The 13,309-nt window shown below is 39.2% G+C and overlaps 1 protein-coding gene across 7 annotated transcripts in view; it reads left to right on the forward strand.

Moving 5' to 3' along the window:
• Positions 1–13,309, forward strand: part of TUB (TUB bipartite transcription factor) — a 168,886-nt gene that overhangs the window by 105,605 nt on the left and 49,972 nt on the right. For all 7 annotated transcript variants that reach the window (XM_049820653.1, XM_049820656.1, XM_049820657.1 and 4 more), the window contains exon 2: positions 12,140–12,191. In XM_049820653.1, coding sequence (XP_049676610.1) covers positions 12,140–12,191 — 52 coding nt within the window. The remainder of the gene's footprint in view (positions 1–12,139; positions 12,192–13,309) is intronic.

Raw genomic sequence — 13,309 nt, forward strand, 5'->3', positions numbered from 1 at the left:
GATGTTTTATCTATTCTATAGAAAATCTGAATGCTTTTGGATTTCTTTCTGATTTAGAGCAGATGTGAATTTCAGGATGTCAGATTTCAAAATCTGGATCTGATCAGTGTAATCAAATGACTTTTTTCTAACCAGCCCTGCCATCGGCAGGAGTCTGCTGTGGTGGTCCGCCAAAGCCTTGTGGGGTAGAGCCCCCTCCAGTTCTCCAAGGAGCAGAATTCTTAAGTGGAGGCCAAGAATGTAGGATGGGCTCACAGGTCTCATTGATGTCTGCTGCGCTGGGAAGCCTTCATACATGAATGTCAGTCCTTAAGGGCTTTCCTACATATTGGATCAGGTACCCTAAAGGAATCATTCACTGTACAACACCATCCAGATGGTTTGCCTTCACTGTAAACTCCCAGAAGAATGACTGGCTTTTAGGTAATTAGAGGGACTAGCTTTCACAGGATAGTCATTAATAACTCTTGTTGTGAGTAAAGTTCCCAAGTTGGTTATCTGCCACTGATTCTCAGTAGCTGTTTGCTTCACAGCGGCAGAAAACTCTCTGACCACGTTGTAAAGTTTTCCTGCCGTTTCCTAGGTCTTGAGAGTGGATTCCACTTACCTACCTTTGACTGCACACAGAAGCAAAAGAAAGAGATTGGCTTAGTTCTGAAATGGAGAATAATGCTCTTCAGGTTGTTTACTCACAAGATTGTCTTTTCAGAGAGAACTGATAAATTAGAAAAGATGAAATGTGTAAGTTCTTTTGAAATTATCTTTGACTACTGAAGACAGCATGTTTTAGAAAGGAGTGAATACCTCTGTTTCATTCAAAAAGGGAAAAAAGTCACCATCCCAACCTTATTATTACTATGCTTTTCTAAGATTGTATTAATACCTGGAAGACTCCATCAGAAAAAGCGTCTCTTTTGTGTAGGCAGTGTATATGCACATTGTGAAAACAATTCTCTGTCTCCAGTTTATCATTAAAAATCCCAACCTGAAAGGGCTTATATACATGCATCTTTTTATGCCGTGTGAAATTAGTGGGTACATTTTCATAAGATTGAATTAACATTGTTTGGGATCAGGGCCCAAGTATATGGATCAGACTGTATGGAATACCTCCTCTGCATAGAGTGTTGTTAGAAATAATGACTTAGTTTTCATTGTTGGGTACAAAATCTAGGCCAAATGGTGTTTGTTACTTTTGCTAGCCATCAACATCTTACCAATCTTGAAATCCATATCATGTACCCAGGCACTAGTATCTGACGAACTCATTTTTCCACTGAAAATGTTGTCCAGGATTGTCAGAATTTGTTACTTGTATAGAAGGTAACTACAGAGAATGAATGCAAACCAAAATGAAAAATCTGTTTTCTTCAGTTCCAGCAAAAGAGTACTAGATTGGATTATAAAGATAGTATGTGTGTGTGGGGGGAAAGTGACAAAATATTTTGTTTCAGGGTTAGTATTTATCATGAAATGATATGTCTTTCCTTAGAAACTGTATTCCATAGAAGCTGTAAAACCACCTGTAAAAAGGAAAAAGGAGCTTGGCTGTTTCACTTCACTAACATCTCCTATCAGAGTTGTAATTCTTACTGGATTTTTCTTCAGTTTTGATTATTGAAGCAGCTAAAGGAGACTAGGTAGTCTCTTTTGCCTTTATTTTTTTTATTAAATTGATAGCTTAATTTTACTATTCCTTTAAAAATCCAATAAATACAACTGTATCTTTTTTCTATCCTGTCCTAAACACATAGGTAGGCAGTGGCATCTGTTAGTAAGTTGTGGCATTAGTAAATTACCTCAGATACCATCTCTTTCAGCAGCAGTATATTTGATCTACATATTTGTGCCTGTCTTCACATGCCCACTGTGGGGAGAAGCCTCACTGAACACCTGCAGCATTGACCCTATCATTGGGATCAGTGTTTTGTTTGTTAAACACTTCATGATGATACTATTATTTTAAAGGCCGTTGGTTACTGTACCTGTAATGCTTCATTCTTGCATCACAAAGGTGTTTTCAAGAGCAGTTAAGACTTGTTTGTTAATCTCATTTTACAGGTGTCTTGGAAGGTTATACTGTTTGATATAAAATAGGTCCAGTATGCTGCCAACTGGACAAAACCATGTTTCATAGAACAGGTATAAGAGAGGTAGGAAAAGGAGCCAGCAATCATTTTACGCAGGTTTTCTCTTTATCGCAGTGGTTCACAGTCTTTTCCATATTAGAATCACAGAGGTCTGTTCTAGGTGACATCTTTTACCAGTGCAGCAGTAGTGGAATGGGAGAGTCATGGTCCAGGCAGAGAGGACTCTTGTTCTGCAGTGTTATGTGTAAGTGCAGTCTCCTTATCCAGACAATAGTTTTCTCTAGCTTCTGCTCATTTGATTTACTGTTTGTTGCTTTGTACATTAATGCTTTGTATGTCAATGGGTTGGTTTTGTTTGTGTGTATATTTTACTGTTTTAATGATTGAGATTGGTTGAATTTTGGTACTGAAAGAGAAATCAGACTGGCTGTTAGAGCTGGATCTTTCCTGTGGCTGGCAGCAATGCGTTTTCAATAAACGTACTTGCTGAAAGTCATGTCATTTGTCATCTGGATCCATCTGCATTGCAGGTAGTGTATGTCCAGGTCAGGGTTTTCTTTTATTCCTTCCCAATTTGCTACTATTCAGACACTTCTCATTGATCTACTTCAAATACAATTTTAGCATAGCTCACATAATACCCAAAGGCTATTGTGTGTTTGTGTTCCATCATTCACGTTTATTAAATTCACCTCTCTCTTTTGGGACATAGATTTTCCTTCTAACATTGCATTCAGAGTTTGCATGTGTTGAGGGAGGGCAAGAAATAGCCCAGCCATCCACTCTTCCCTTAGGTGTTATTTTCATTACCTGCAATTTACTGCTGTGTGCTGTCTTACTCACCTCTGTGTAATTGCAGAGAATGAATCTGTACAAATATTAGTTCAACTGATATTTCCAGGGCAATAGTGGCAGCCCTGTAGTTCGGGTTATTTAAAACATGCAATGTGCTTTAGGGAATAGTTTTGCTTTTCCTCTCATTAGAGCTTCTCCTGGCTTCTTACCATCCTCACTGAAAGCTGTCAGCCTAGACATTTCAGATCCTGAACTGTAGGGTTTTTTTCCCAGTAACTTCAGTTTTGTTCTTGGAAGGTGAATAGCAGTTTTCTGATTGAACTCAAAGCTGGATCTCATTAATATTAAGCATATCTACAGTAAATATATCTGTAAAGTATATTGCAGTAAATAGATCTGTAAAGCTCCTCTTGTTCCCTTCAGCACTGAGAGTCTGTTGGGCTGTTTGCTTTTGGTCGGTGCTTGATTGTATATATCCTGTATGTAATACACTCATCTTCCAATGTATTTTTACCTGACTCTAATGTTTGGTTGGTTTGTGGTGTTTTTTTTAACTTATTCTGAGTGAAACTTTTAGAGGGCTTGATTTCTACAATTTCTGTTGGTTTCATATACCCTTGGAGTTGTAACAATCGGTGATCTATTTTGATGAACTGTGCTAATTAAACAGAGCAAAAATACAATTGTGTGGTCATGCTGAGGATTTGTCTGGAGTTTAGCTTAACAATTATGTATTTGGAATTAAGAAAAAAATTATTAATGTGTATTCCTGTTGTTACATTTTCTTTTAGTTAATCTGCTTGTATAATCTGCCAAGTAGCTCAGTTGGGACACTGATGTTTTAGTTCTGTGTGACATCCAAAAGGAGGACACTTGTCATGGTTTAACCCCAGCCAGCAACTAAACACCATGCAGCCGCTTGCTCACTCCCCCCTACTCAGTGGGATGGGGGAGAGAATCAGAAAAAAAAGAGTAAAACTTGCGGGTTGAGATAAAGACAGTTTAAAAGGACAGAAAGGAAGAAAATAATGATGATGATAATAATGATGCTAATAATAAAATTACAATAATAATAATAATAAAAGATTTGGAATATACAAAACAAGTGATGCACAATGCAATTGCTTGCCACTCGCTGACCAATGCCCAGTTAGTTCCCGAGCAGCATTCTGCACCCCACAGGCCAACTCCCCCCCAGTTTATATACTGGACATGACATCACATGGTCTGGAATACCCCTTTAGCCAGTTTGGGTCAGCTGTCCCAGCTGTGTCCCCTTCCAACTTCTTGTGCCCCTCCAGCCATCTTGCTGGCTGGGCATGAGAAGCTGAAATATCCTTGACTTTAGATTAAACACTGCTTAGCAACAACTGAAAACATCAGTGTTATTAACATTATCCTCATACTAAACCCAAACCATAACGCTGTACCAGCTACTAGAAAGAAAATTAACTCTATCCCAGCCAAAACCAGGACAACACTGTTCACAAATCTGGAAGGGGCTTCTGGAGGCTGGAAGGGACCTCTGGAGTTCTCCAGTCCAATGTCCTGCTCACAGCATGGTGAGCTGTAAGGTCAGACCAGGTTGCTCAGGGCATTATTCACTTGGGTCTTGAAAATGCCAAGGGTGGAGACTGCACAACCTTTCCAGACTGCCTGGTATTAGAAGGCTGGGATTAGGTCTCTCCAAAGCCATATGTTTCCAGGCTGGACAAACCCAGCTCCCTCAACCTGTCCTCCCAGGACAAGTGCTCCAGCCCAGCTCCTAGATCTCCTTGGTTACCCTCCTTGGGGGTCACTCCAGTTGATCAACACCTTTCTTGTGCCATTGGACTCAAAACTGGATGCGGTTTTCTGTGTGGGGTCTCACAAGTGCAGAGAAAAGGAGGGGTGTTAATCTCTTCCCTTGATCCAACGGCCACGCTCTTGTCAGTACAGCCCAGGGTGCCGTCGGCTGCTGTTGCCGCCGGGGCACACTGCTGGCTCGTGTCCAGCTCGCTGCCTGCCAAGACCCCAGGTCCTCTTTGGCCAGACGGTCCCCAGCCTGTATCAGTGCGGGGGAGCCTTCCTTGCTAGGTGCAGGGCTTCGCATTTGTCCTTTTTAAATTCCATAAGGCTCCCGTTGACCCATTCCTCCAGCCTGTCAGGGTCCCTCTGGATGGCAGCTCCACCCCAAAGCAGATTGACTGCTCCCTCCGACTTGGTGTCACATCTGCCCATGGGATAAGGGTGCACTCAGCTGTCTCCTCCAGGTCATTGATAAAGATACTATTTCTTGCCCAGGTGGAAATACTTATCATATGACTGAGGAGGGATGTAAGAGAAAAATATTAACAAATAATGTTCTGCATTGACTTACTGGAAAAATACAGAGTGCTAAAAAGTTTTTTCTTGTTCATTTCAAATAGCCCAAACAGAACTGCTGGACAGACATAATGAGTGTCATAGATCTTAATGTACAATGGACATTTAGATAAACCTTACTGAAGCAAATAGGACAAACAGTTCGTGAAGGTCTTGTTCATTTACTGATTTTTAAGCTAGCTTGCCAGCCAGGATTTCAAAAGAAAATAAAGCATTTGGTTTTGTAATTATTTGTGCAACTACGGATTCAGTCTCTGCTTTCAGCCATCTGCCCTGCAGGCATTACTTTTAGTGCCATTTGGATCATTGGCACAGTGTATGATCCTCTACATCTTCTTGTGTTTTGTGGCTGACTTGATGCTGATAATTCTGATATAAATATCTGTGTTCATATTTCTGCTTTTTTTTCCACTTTCCTTTTGCTTTATCTCTTTTAGTCTTTTTAAGGGTCTTCAGAACAGCTGCACGGGCAGGGGAAGCAATGCTGTATTCCTGGACAGGCATGCTTTTATTTACTGTGTGAGATGCACAGTGAAACGATTTTATTCTTCTGAAGCTTCACATAAAGAAATGTAATATTCATTTCTGCAGCAGTTCCTGGTGTCTGTACTGGTCAGTTCAGTGGTAACTGATAGATGTACCAGTAACGGTAAGCTGTCGCCCTCTCTGCCATATGAATATGGCATGGGAGAAATCCAAGAGCATCTGCTGTTGCTGCTGTTGGCAGTAGAAGGGCAAACTAAGATTGAATGTCCTTGGGCTGCTCCTCAATAAAGATGATGGCCAGACTTTTGCTTGCTTAGACGACCCAGGAAAGAAGTTACTCATTTTACCATAAAGACAGTAGCTAGAGGTTTTACTCTAAATCAGATGTCTGAGCAACTGCTTTGGGGTCAGAAAGCCTTGATGATTCCTAGCATGAGGGGAGCCCTTGCAGTCTTTCAGAATGATCTGTTCCATTTAAAAGTCTTTGATTAGGGTGTGTGTCTGATACAATAATGTTCTCCCAAGTGGCTTCTGGTGAACTAAGCTTATGGCATACATGGGGGAACAGACCTTATTTTTTGTGGGGACTTGCAGGTGTTGGTCTTTGCAGGTGTTGGCACTTTATAGAGATTGCTGGCTTCACTGCTTAGGAATTATTGAATTTCATTTGTTAGAAGAACCTAACAGCGTGGCACTCCTTCTGGAGCATGACTTCAGCTTGCAGGCCCCTGACCTTGTTAATGGGCTTTTACAGTAGCATTTCATCAGTGCTGCTGGAAAGCTTGTTCCTAAAGGCTTAACAGTAACATTATCCAGAGCAGTTGGGTTTTATGGAACTGCAGAGACTTTATGGAAGTCTAGAGATTATAGAGAAGTGTAATTGGGTGAATATGACAGATGGTATCCAGTAAGCCAAGCAATATCTCTTTGCAGGAATTTTATTTCATATGTTTTTAGAGACTTTGTAGTGCTCAAATGGCACATTACACCCATACTTGTCCTTTTGAGTCAGCTGTGCTCTAAAAGATCCTGTAACCTGCTTCTCTTGACACAGCAAGATACAAGCTTTCTTCACAGCAAGAGTGGATGGAAAAGATGAGTGATCTTGAAGATTGGTATGGTATGGTGTATTTTTTTTCTTCTCTTCTTCCTATCTGGTTTGATCATCCATTGTTTTTGAATTGTAGTTGACTATGTGGCAGAACAAACTAGAGATGCTTCTGGTTTATTTTCTTACCCAATTCCTCATCTTTTTATAAAGTTAACGGTTTGTTTCAGGAATTTTCCCTGACTGTGTACATGAATTTTGCTTGTGCAAAGGTCCCTGATTTCATGTAGTGTTTTTGGGTGCTGCTGTTAGTAATGTATTATCATGAAGCAGCAGAAAAGAGAAAGTGCAAGGGTGACACTTTTAAACAGTGTATGAAAGTGTAGTGGTAATATGTGTCTTTGCTTGTTTGACCAGGAACACTTCTCACTGCAATTAGTGCTGGGCTGCAGAGATGTGATAGATAATGATTTTGGACCTTTGTCCTGGTAAAAAAGTTGTCACGGAAAATGTTCCTTTATGAAGCAGTGTCAGGAAGGAACAAAAACATTGCCTCATTTGTCAGGCAGAAACAATAGAGCTGCTTTACTGTGTCAGACTTTTTTCCTTTCAAAAAAAATAAATCGGCAACTACACGCATTTTGCACATTCTAATTGAAAACATTTCTTCTTAATTCTTTTTTCTTGCAATGGCTTACTGAAATGTGAGCAGTTTGTATATTCAAAGAGTAAAGGTGAAGTACTTGCTGTGAAATGTGTTATTTGAATTAAGGCTTTTCTGATTTTACTTAAATTGAAATCAGTCCAGGTGGAATTACAGTAAAAAGTAGCAAGATCTTGATTTACAGAATCTTCTCCTTCATCTCAGAAGTAAATTGTGGAGCTTCATGTAATCACAAAGCTTCATGCTTAAAACCTGATTGGTCTTGGGCTTCTCTCTATATGATTTTTAAGGAAAACAGATTATGAAGAGCTTAGAATACTAAAATTCTTGCTTATATTTTGGTCTTCATTATGACATGCAGCAGTGGAGAAAGCCTGGTTATTTTTGTGTAAATTGAATTTAATGTTGAAACTGTCTCTGTAAAATAGATTTTGTGTCTTAAAAAGGTGGTATGGAAAGTAATACTTTGGCAAAAAGGTGATTGTTCATTTAATGTAGTTCCCTTTAGAAAATAGGAGGTTGGGATATTTGAATCAAATGCCATGTTTAAAATTTGAAAATAATGCTATCTAAATTTAATACTTAAGTTTCTGTGAGCATTCGTCCAGGCTGCTAATATGAATCTTTACAATATATAGCTATATGGTTAACTTCTTAAGCCCAAGATCCAGTAAGCTCTAATGGGTGGGTTGTTCGAGTTGTGTATAGATGGATGGGTCTTCCCTGGATAATTATCTGCAAGGAAATATATACAAGCTCTGATGTGTAAACTGCATTTGGACTAGACTATTACTGCAGACCTGAAGCACTGTTTACAATATTATATATAGTGTGAAATTTCTTTTTGTTTTAAATGGGTCAAAACCATAGCCAAGATGCCAGGTGGATACATGATACTTAATCAAATAGGAGCAAAAATGAACCACGCTGGATCTTCAGGATGCTTCAGCACGCTCAGCAGATAGCTAATATGTATGCATTCCCTTCAATAATTCAATTTTCATGAATGGTAAAGTTATATTTCTCTATTTAGACTGACTGAGTTTCATGCTGCTGCTGGGATTTTCTAGCATCACATCAAACATGTAGGCAGAATTGTTCTAAAAGCCTCATCATGCTCTATGAGGTTTTTTTCCTGTAGTGGTCCTGCCATGTCACAGCCATAGTTTTTTCCACTGTACTGGGCCTTTAGTCTCTGACCATCTCAGTTATTTGGACCACTGAGCAACAAAACCATGGCCACTTCTGAAACTGGGCAGGATAGGCTGGGTCCTCACCACGTGCACAACTCTTGCGGAGGAAAAAGCGATTGATTTCTGTTCTTTTTAAAGACCAGGAAGGGCAAAGGCCATGCTTCTGCTCCCAGACTTCTGTGTTTTCCAAAGAAAGAAAAGGGTACATTCTCTGGATTTCAGCTTTTGGACCCTGGAGCATTTGTCAGAGTGCATGGCCTGCCAGATGTTGTGGCAATATCATCTGCTAAGTCTTTCTGCAAGGTTTCACTGAAGCGTGAGAAAAAGGGTCAGTAGTGGTTACACACTTGCATCTCGGAGTCCGCTGCAGATGTTTTTCAAGGCAGAAAGAGTGAGGGCCTGGTGGAATTGCTACGGAAACAGAGGTTGTGTTATTTATTTACTTTTTTATTTATGTATTTATTAAAACCCTGATGTCCCTTAATGGCAAATCTTGGAAGTCACCCAGTCTCAGGAGAGTTGTTCTATTGAAAAGCAGGAAATGTGAAGTATTGGCTGCTAATCAGCAACTCCAAGGTCCACTAGTCCTGTGGAAAATATTAACATACTTTGTTAGGCTAATATTTTATTTATATACACAGTCTCAAACTGAAGTGCTCTGCTATTATAGCAGAACAAAATGTAGGCTAAATTGGATCCTCTTTTTATTTGGACTTGCGTAAACATTATTTAGGCATCAAGAAAGGACAGAACTGCAGCTTTTCAGTGATAGGGGCATTGGGTAACTGTTAGAATAGAGTTTGGTAATGAGGCGTTTTTCACACTGTGAAGGATTCAGAAGAGTGATGTGGCTGTCTGGTGGGTGTAAGGCATTCTCATACAAGTCCAGTAATCTGGAGGGGGAGAGAATTGTTGAAGTAGCTATTCTACTGAACCTCAGTGAAGAAAACTGGAGTTCAATTATAGTGTTGAATGTTATAGCTTAAATAATGCAAGGCTTTTAGTTAATGCATATTTATAAGAGGATTGTGGAAGACTACCCAGAACCTTATAAAATATGAAGTGAGACAATGAAGGACCAGGAAGTTCCAGACAAGCTTGTCAGCTGTTTTTCATGCCATGCTGCTCTTGGTGTCAGCTTTGATTGCATATATTCAGAGGCTATAAAAACAACGTCTTGCAGTAGAAGGGCAATATGGAGAGGTGTTCTACCATTACAGCATCCATAGTTTTTGGATGGAGTTCCATTTTTTTGGCAGTGTGTCTGATAGTTGCTTTGCATTCATGGAATGCTGAATCAATGCAAATCACACCCTTCCTCTGACTGATGTTTACTGTGGTGTTACTTCAAATGTCATGTTTACTGTGGTAAGATTGGGCATAGATACCTGTGGGAGCTGTGCTTGCTTACCTGAACCTGAATTTATCTTGTTGTGGCTTCCTAGGGAGTCACAGGTAAGGTTTAGAACCTGACAGAGGATGTTTCCCTGCTCCCTTGTTCTGTGCAGTGTGTTATGCCAGGATATGGTGTGATGGGAAAGCAGAGGAAGCTAGAGTCATCCAGAGCACTTAGACATCTTGTCTGTGATAGAGAATTTAGAATTATAGCCAATCTAGCATAATACCGAAAACCATTATATTCACATAAAGATAATTACTGAACTGGTGGTTTATGGGAATATCTGAGAAGTGTATATGTAGCTCATTTAACATATGTGAGGCAGTCAGCATAGTCTGATTTATAAAGCAGAAGATGAGAGGAGAGAAGAGATCAGAGTTTTCTCCTTAGCTCTGCAAATGACTGGTGGAGTAGAGCAATATTGGCTCTTGACCTCTCTGCGTATTGAAGCTATATATATGCACTGCTGCCTCTGCAGTTCTTATGGTCTGTATTAGCATCATTGCATGGTTTTGGCTTTTTTCAAGTATTGTCTTAAATGAGGAGGACTTGTTCAGGCCATTAAGCCTGAAACTTTATACTCAGGCATCTTTTACTCAATTGTATGGCCAAGATATCCGTTAGGGTAGTTTTACTTTCTAGGAGTGCACTTAATATGTATTGCAGTTGTAGTTAAGCACTCTTGAAAAAAACCTGATATTGTATACCATGGAGGAATGTGTGTCTTCTTTTTATAACTTGTTTCTGTAATTTGTCAAATGAAGAATGCTTGGTGTAAAGCAGAACATTTTCGTGAGTGTGAAGCGTTTTTTCTTCAATTTTTTTGTGGACTATGAGTAATGCATTACCTTCACAAGAGACTGTGTAATTTCATACCTGAGGTACTTGTACAGCATAGTTTCACACTGTGGAACATCAGCCTTTTGTAACATGCAAAGTGAGTATAAATTGTAAAAGGCTGATGCTACCAATAATGCTTAATTAAAGGTCTTTGATAATGCTGGCATTGGAAAGGTGGCATTCTGCATGCCTTTATTAGCTGTCTTGTCTAACTACTATAATGTTACTGTCTCCTAAAAAGTATCTATTTATACATGGGAAGTCATATTTTTTATGAAATTTCCACTGCAATACAATTTGGTTGTATGTAGGTCAGAATCCAGGTTCATTTGTCCTGGATTTTTTCTTTTTATCTTTTTGATTGTTAAGGGTGATTATAAAAAAGGGGGCTAATCTTTTATAAAAATGTGTTGTAACAGAAAATGGATTCTACTTGTAAGAGGCTGGGGTTTTATTCTTCTATAGCACTATTTTCCTTGTAGAAGATATATTACAGTTTAAAAGATTTAATTATCTATATTCAATGTTTAACCATAATGTTCTTACAAGGGAGAGTTTTGTTCTCCAGAAAAATAAAGTGTAGTCAGTAGTTTGATAAAATATTTCACAAAAATAATTTTCTGATTTCAATGCCTTTAGTTTTTACCATCTAATTAATGAAAATGATTGAATGTGCAGCGGCTACTCTCCCAACTAGCAACAATTAGCAGAAATATGGCAGTGCGCAATACTGTGTGTCTTGCCAGTCTCTAAAAGTTGAAGTGCATGGGAATAAGTGTTACTTTTCAGATATTCAGGAATAAATTGTGGTTTTCAGTGTGCAGAAGATTAGACCATTAATTTTCCTAATGTAATTTTAAATACTGCTGAGTTGCTAAGCAGCTCTCTTACTCTTCTCACTTTTTATATGCTTTATATGCAAATTTGCAATCAAACCTTGTTGCTGTATACATTGACATTTTGCATTAGAAGACAGTGGAGAAGAAAACAAGCCGTAGACTGTGGATTTTGCATTTCTTTGTGAACTGGCTGAATACATATATTTGTTGAAGTTTGTGTGAGCCAGAGTTTTTCAATTTTTCATGGACTGCATTTAAATTCTCTTGAGCCAACTTTTGCAGGTTAGGGCAGGCAAACTTCCATGGAACATAGTGGGAGTTTTAAATGGAAAACTCCTGCAATAGTTTGATCCAGTGATTGCTGTTAGGTGTTGCGTAGAGTGATAAATTTGTTCCAATTACGTACTCTTTGTCTTTGCAGTGTTCTGGATGATGAGGGGAGCAGCCTGCGTCAGCAGAAGCTTGACAGGCAGGTAAGATTTTGGAGGGGGACCTTCTTGCTCTCTGAAGTCTAGATCTTGGAGTAATGAAATCACTGACGTATATCTGGTAATTGATAGAAAATTGCATCCTCTGATTAGGGAATGCAAAAGAGAGGTCTGTGGAGGTTACAGCTTGCTTAGAAGTCTGACTTCATTTAAAATTTTTCTTATGACTGTGGTTTGAATGATTCTTATTTCCACTGCCTCAGACTTGTTTTAAGTTGACTTACAATGTATTTGTTACCCCTTTGATGGACCAGAAAGGACAAGAGGTTCTGACAGATATGCCAGCCAACAGAGGTTTACCACGAAGTTTTTACATTTTTTTTCTTTCTGTTCCAGGGATTTAGCCCTTGTGGCTGTAAACTAGTGGCACTATGTGCTATGTTACCTATTTTGCTATTATATTCCTACATGACTTGTACCAGAAAGTGATTCAGAATTTCTGCCATGAAATCGCAGGGAATTTTGCCATCAAGTTTTAGTGGGTTTTGAGGTTTCTACTTTTCCTTTGATTTTTCTGTGGTCCCCTTTTCACAAACTTTGTCACGTTTGTAGTTAAACCTTGTGTGTTTAATTTTATGTTTTTCTATACATTTCTTTCCCATTGATTTATCAGCTTGCGTGTCTACCAGCATCTCGTTTTCAAATTAAAATACTTTCTACTTATGCCATAATCCTGTACTAAATTCCAATCATTTTGAAGTCATGTTGAGGTGTTCCACACAACTTATGGAGCTGAAGGAGTCCATTCTCCATTCTTATTCTTCAGTTTTAGTGCATCTGCTTTCTAGAAGCAAAAAATCATTGTACAGGAGCATGGAGATGGTAAGGTGTCATGGTTTAACCCCAGCCAGCAGCTAAGCACCATGCAGCTGCTTTATCACTTCCCTCCCCAGCTAGACAAAGGAGAGAAAATATAGCAAAAGGCTCATGGGTCGAGATAAGGACAGGAGAGATCACTCAACCAATTACCATCATGGGCAAAACAGACTCGACTTGGGGAAAATTAACTGAATTTATTGCCAATCAAACCAGAGTAGGGTAATGAGAAATAAAACCAACTCTTAAAACACCTTCCCCCCACCCCTCCCTTCTTCCCAGGCACA

The sequence above is a fragment of the Accipiter gentilis genome, chromosome 17 (genome assembly GCF_929443795.1).
Source record: "Accipiter gentilis chromosome 17, bAccGen1.1, whole genome shotgun sequence".
NCBI lineage: Eukaryota > Metazoa > Chordata > Aves > Accipitriformes > Accipitridae > Astur > Astur gentilis.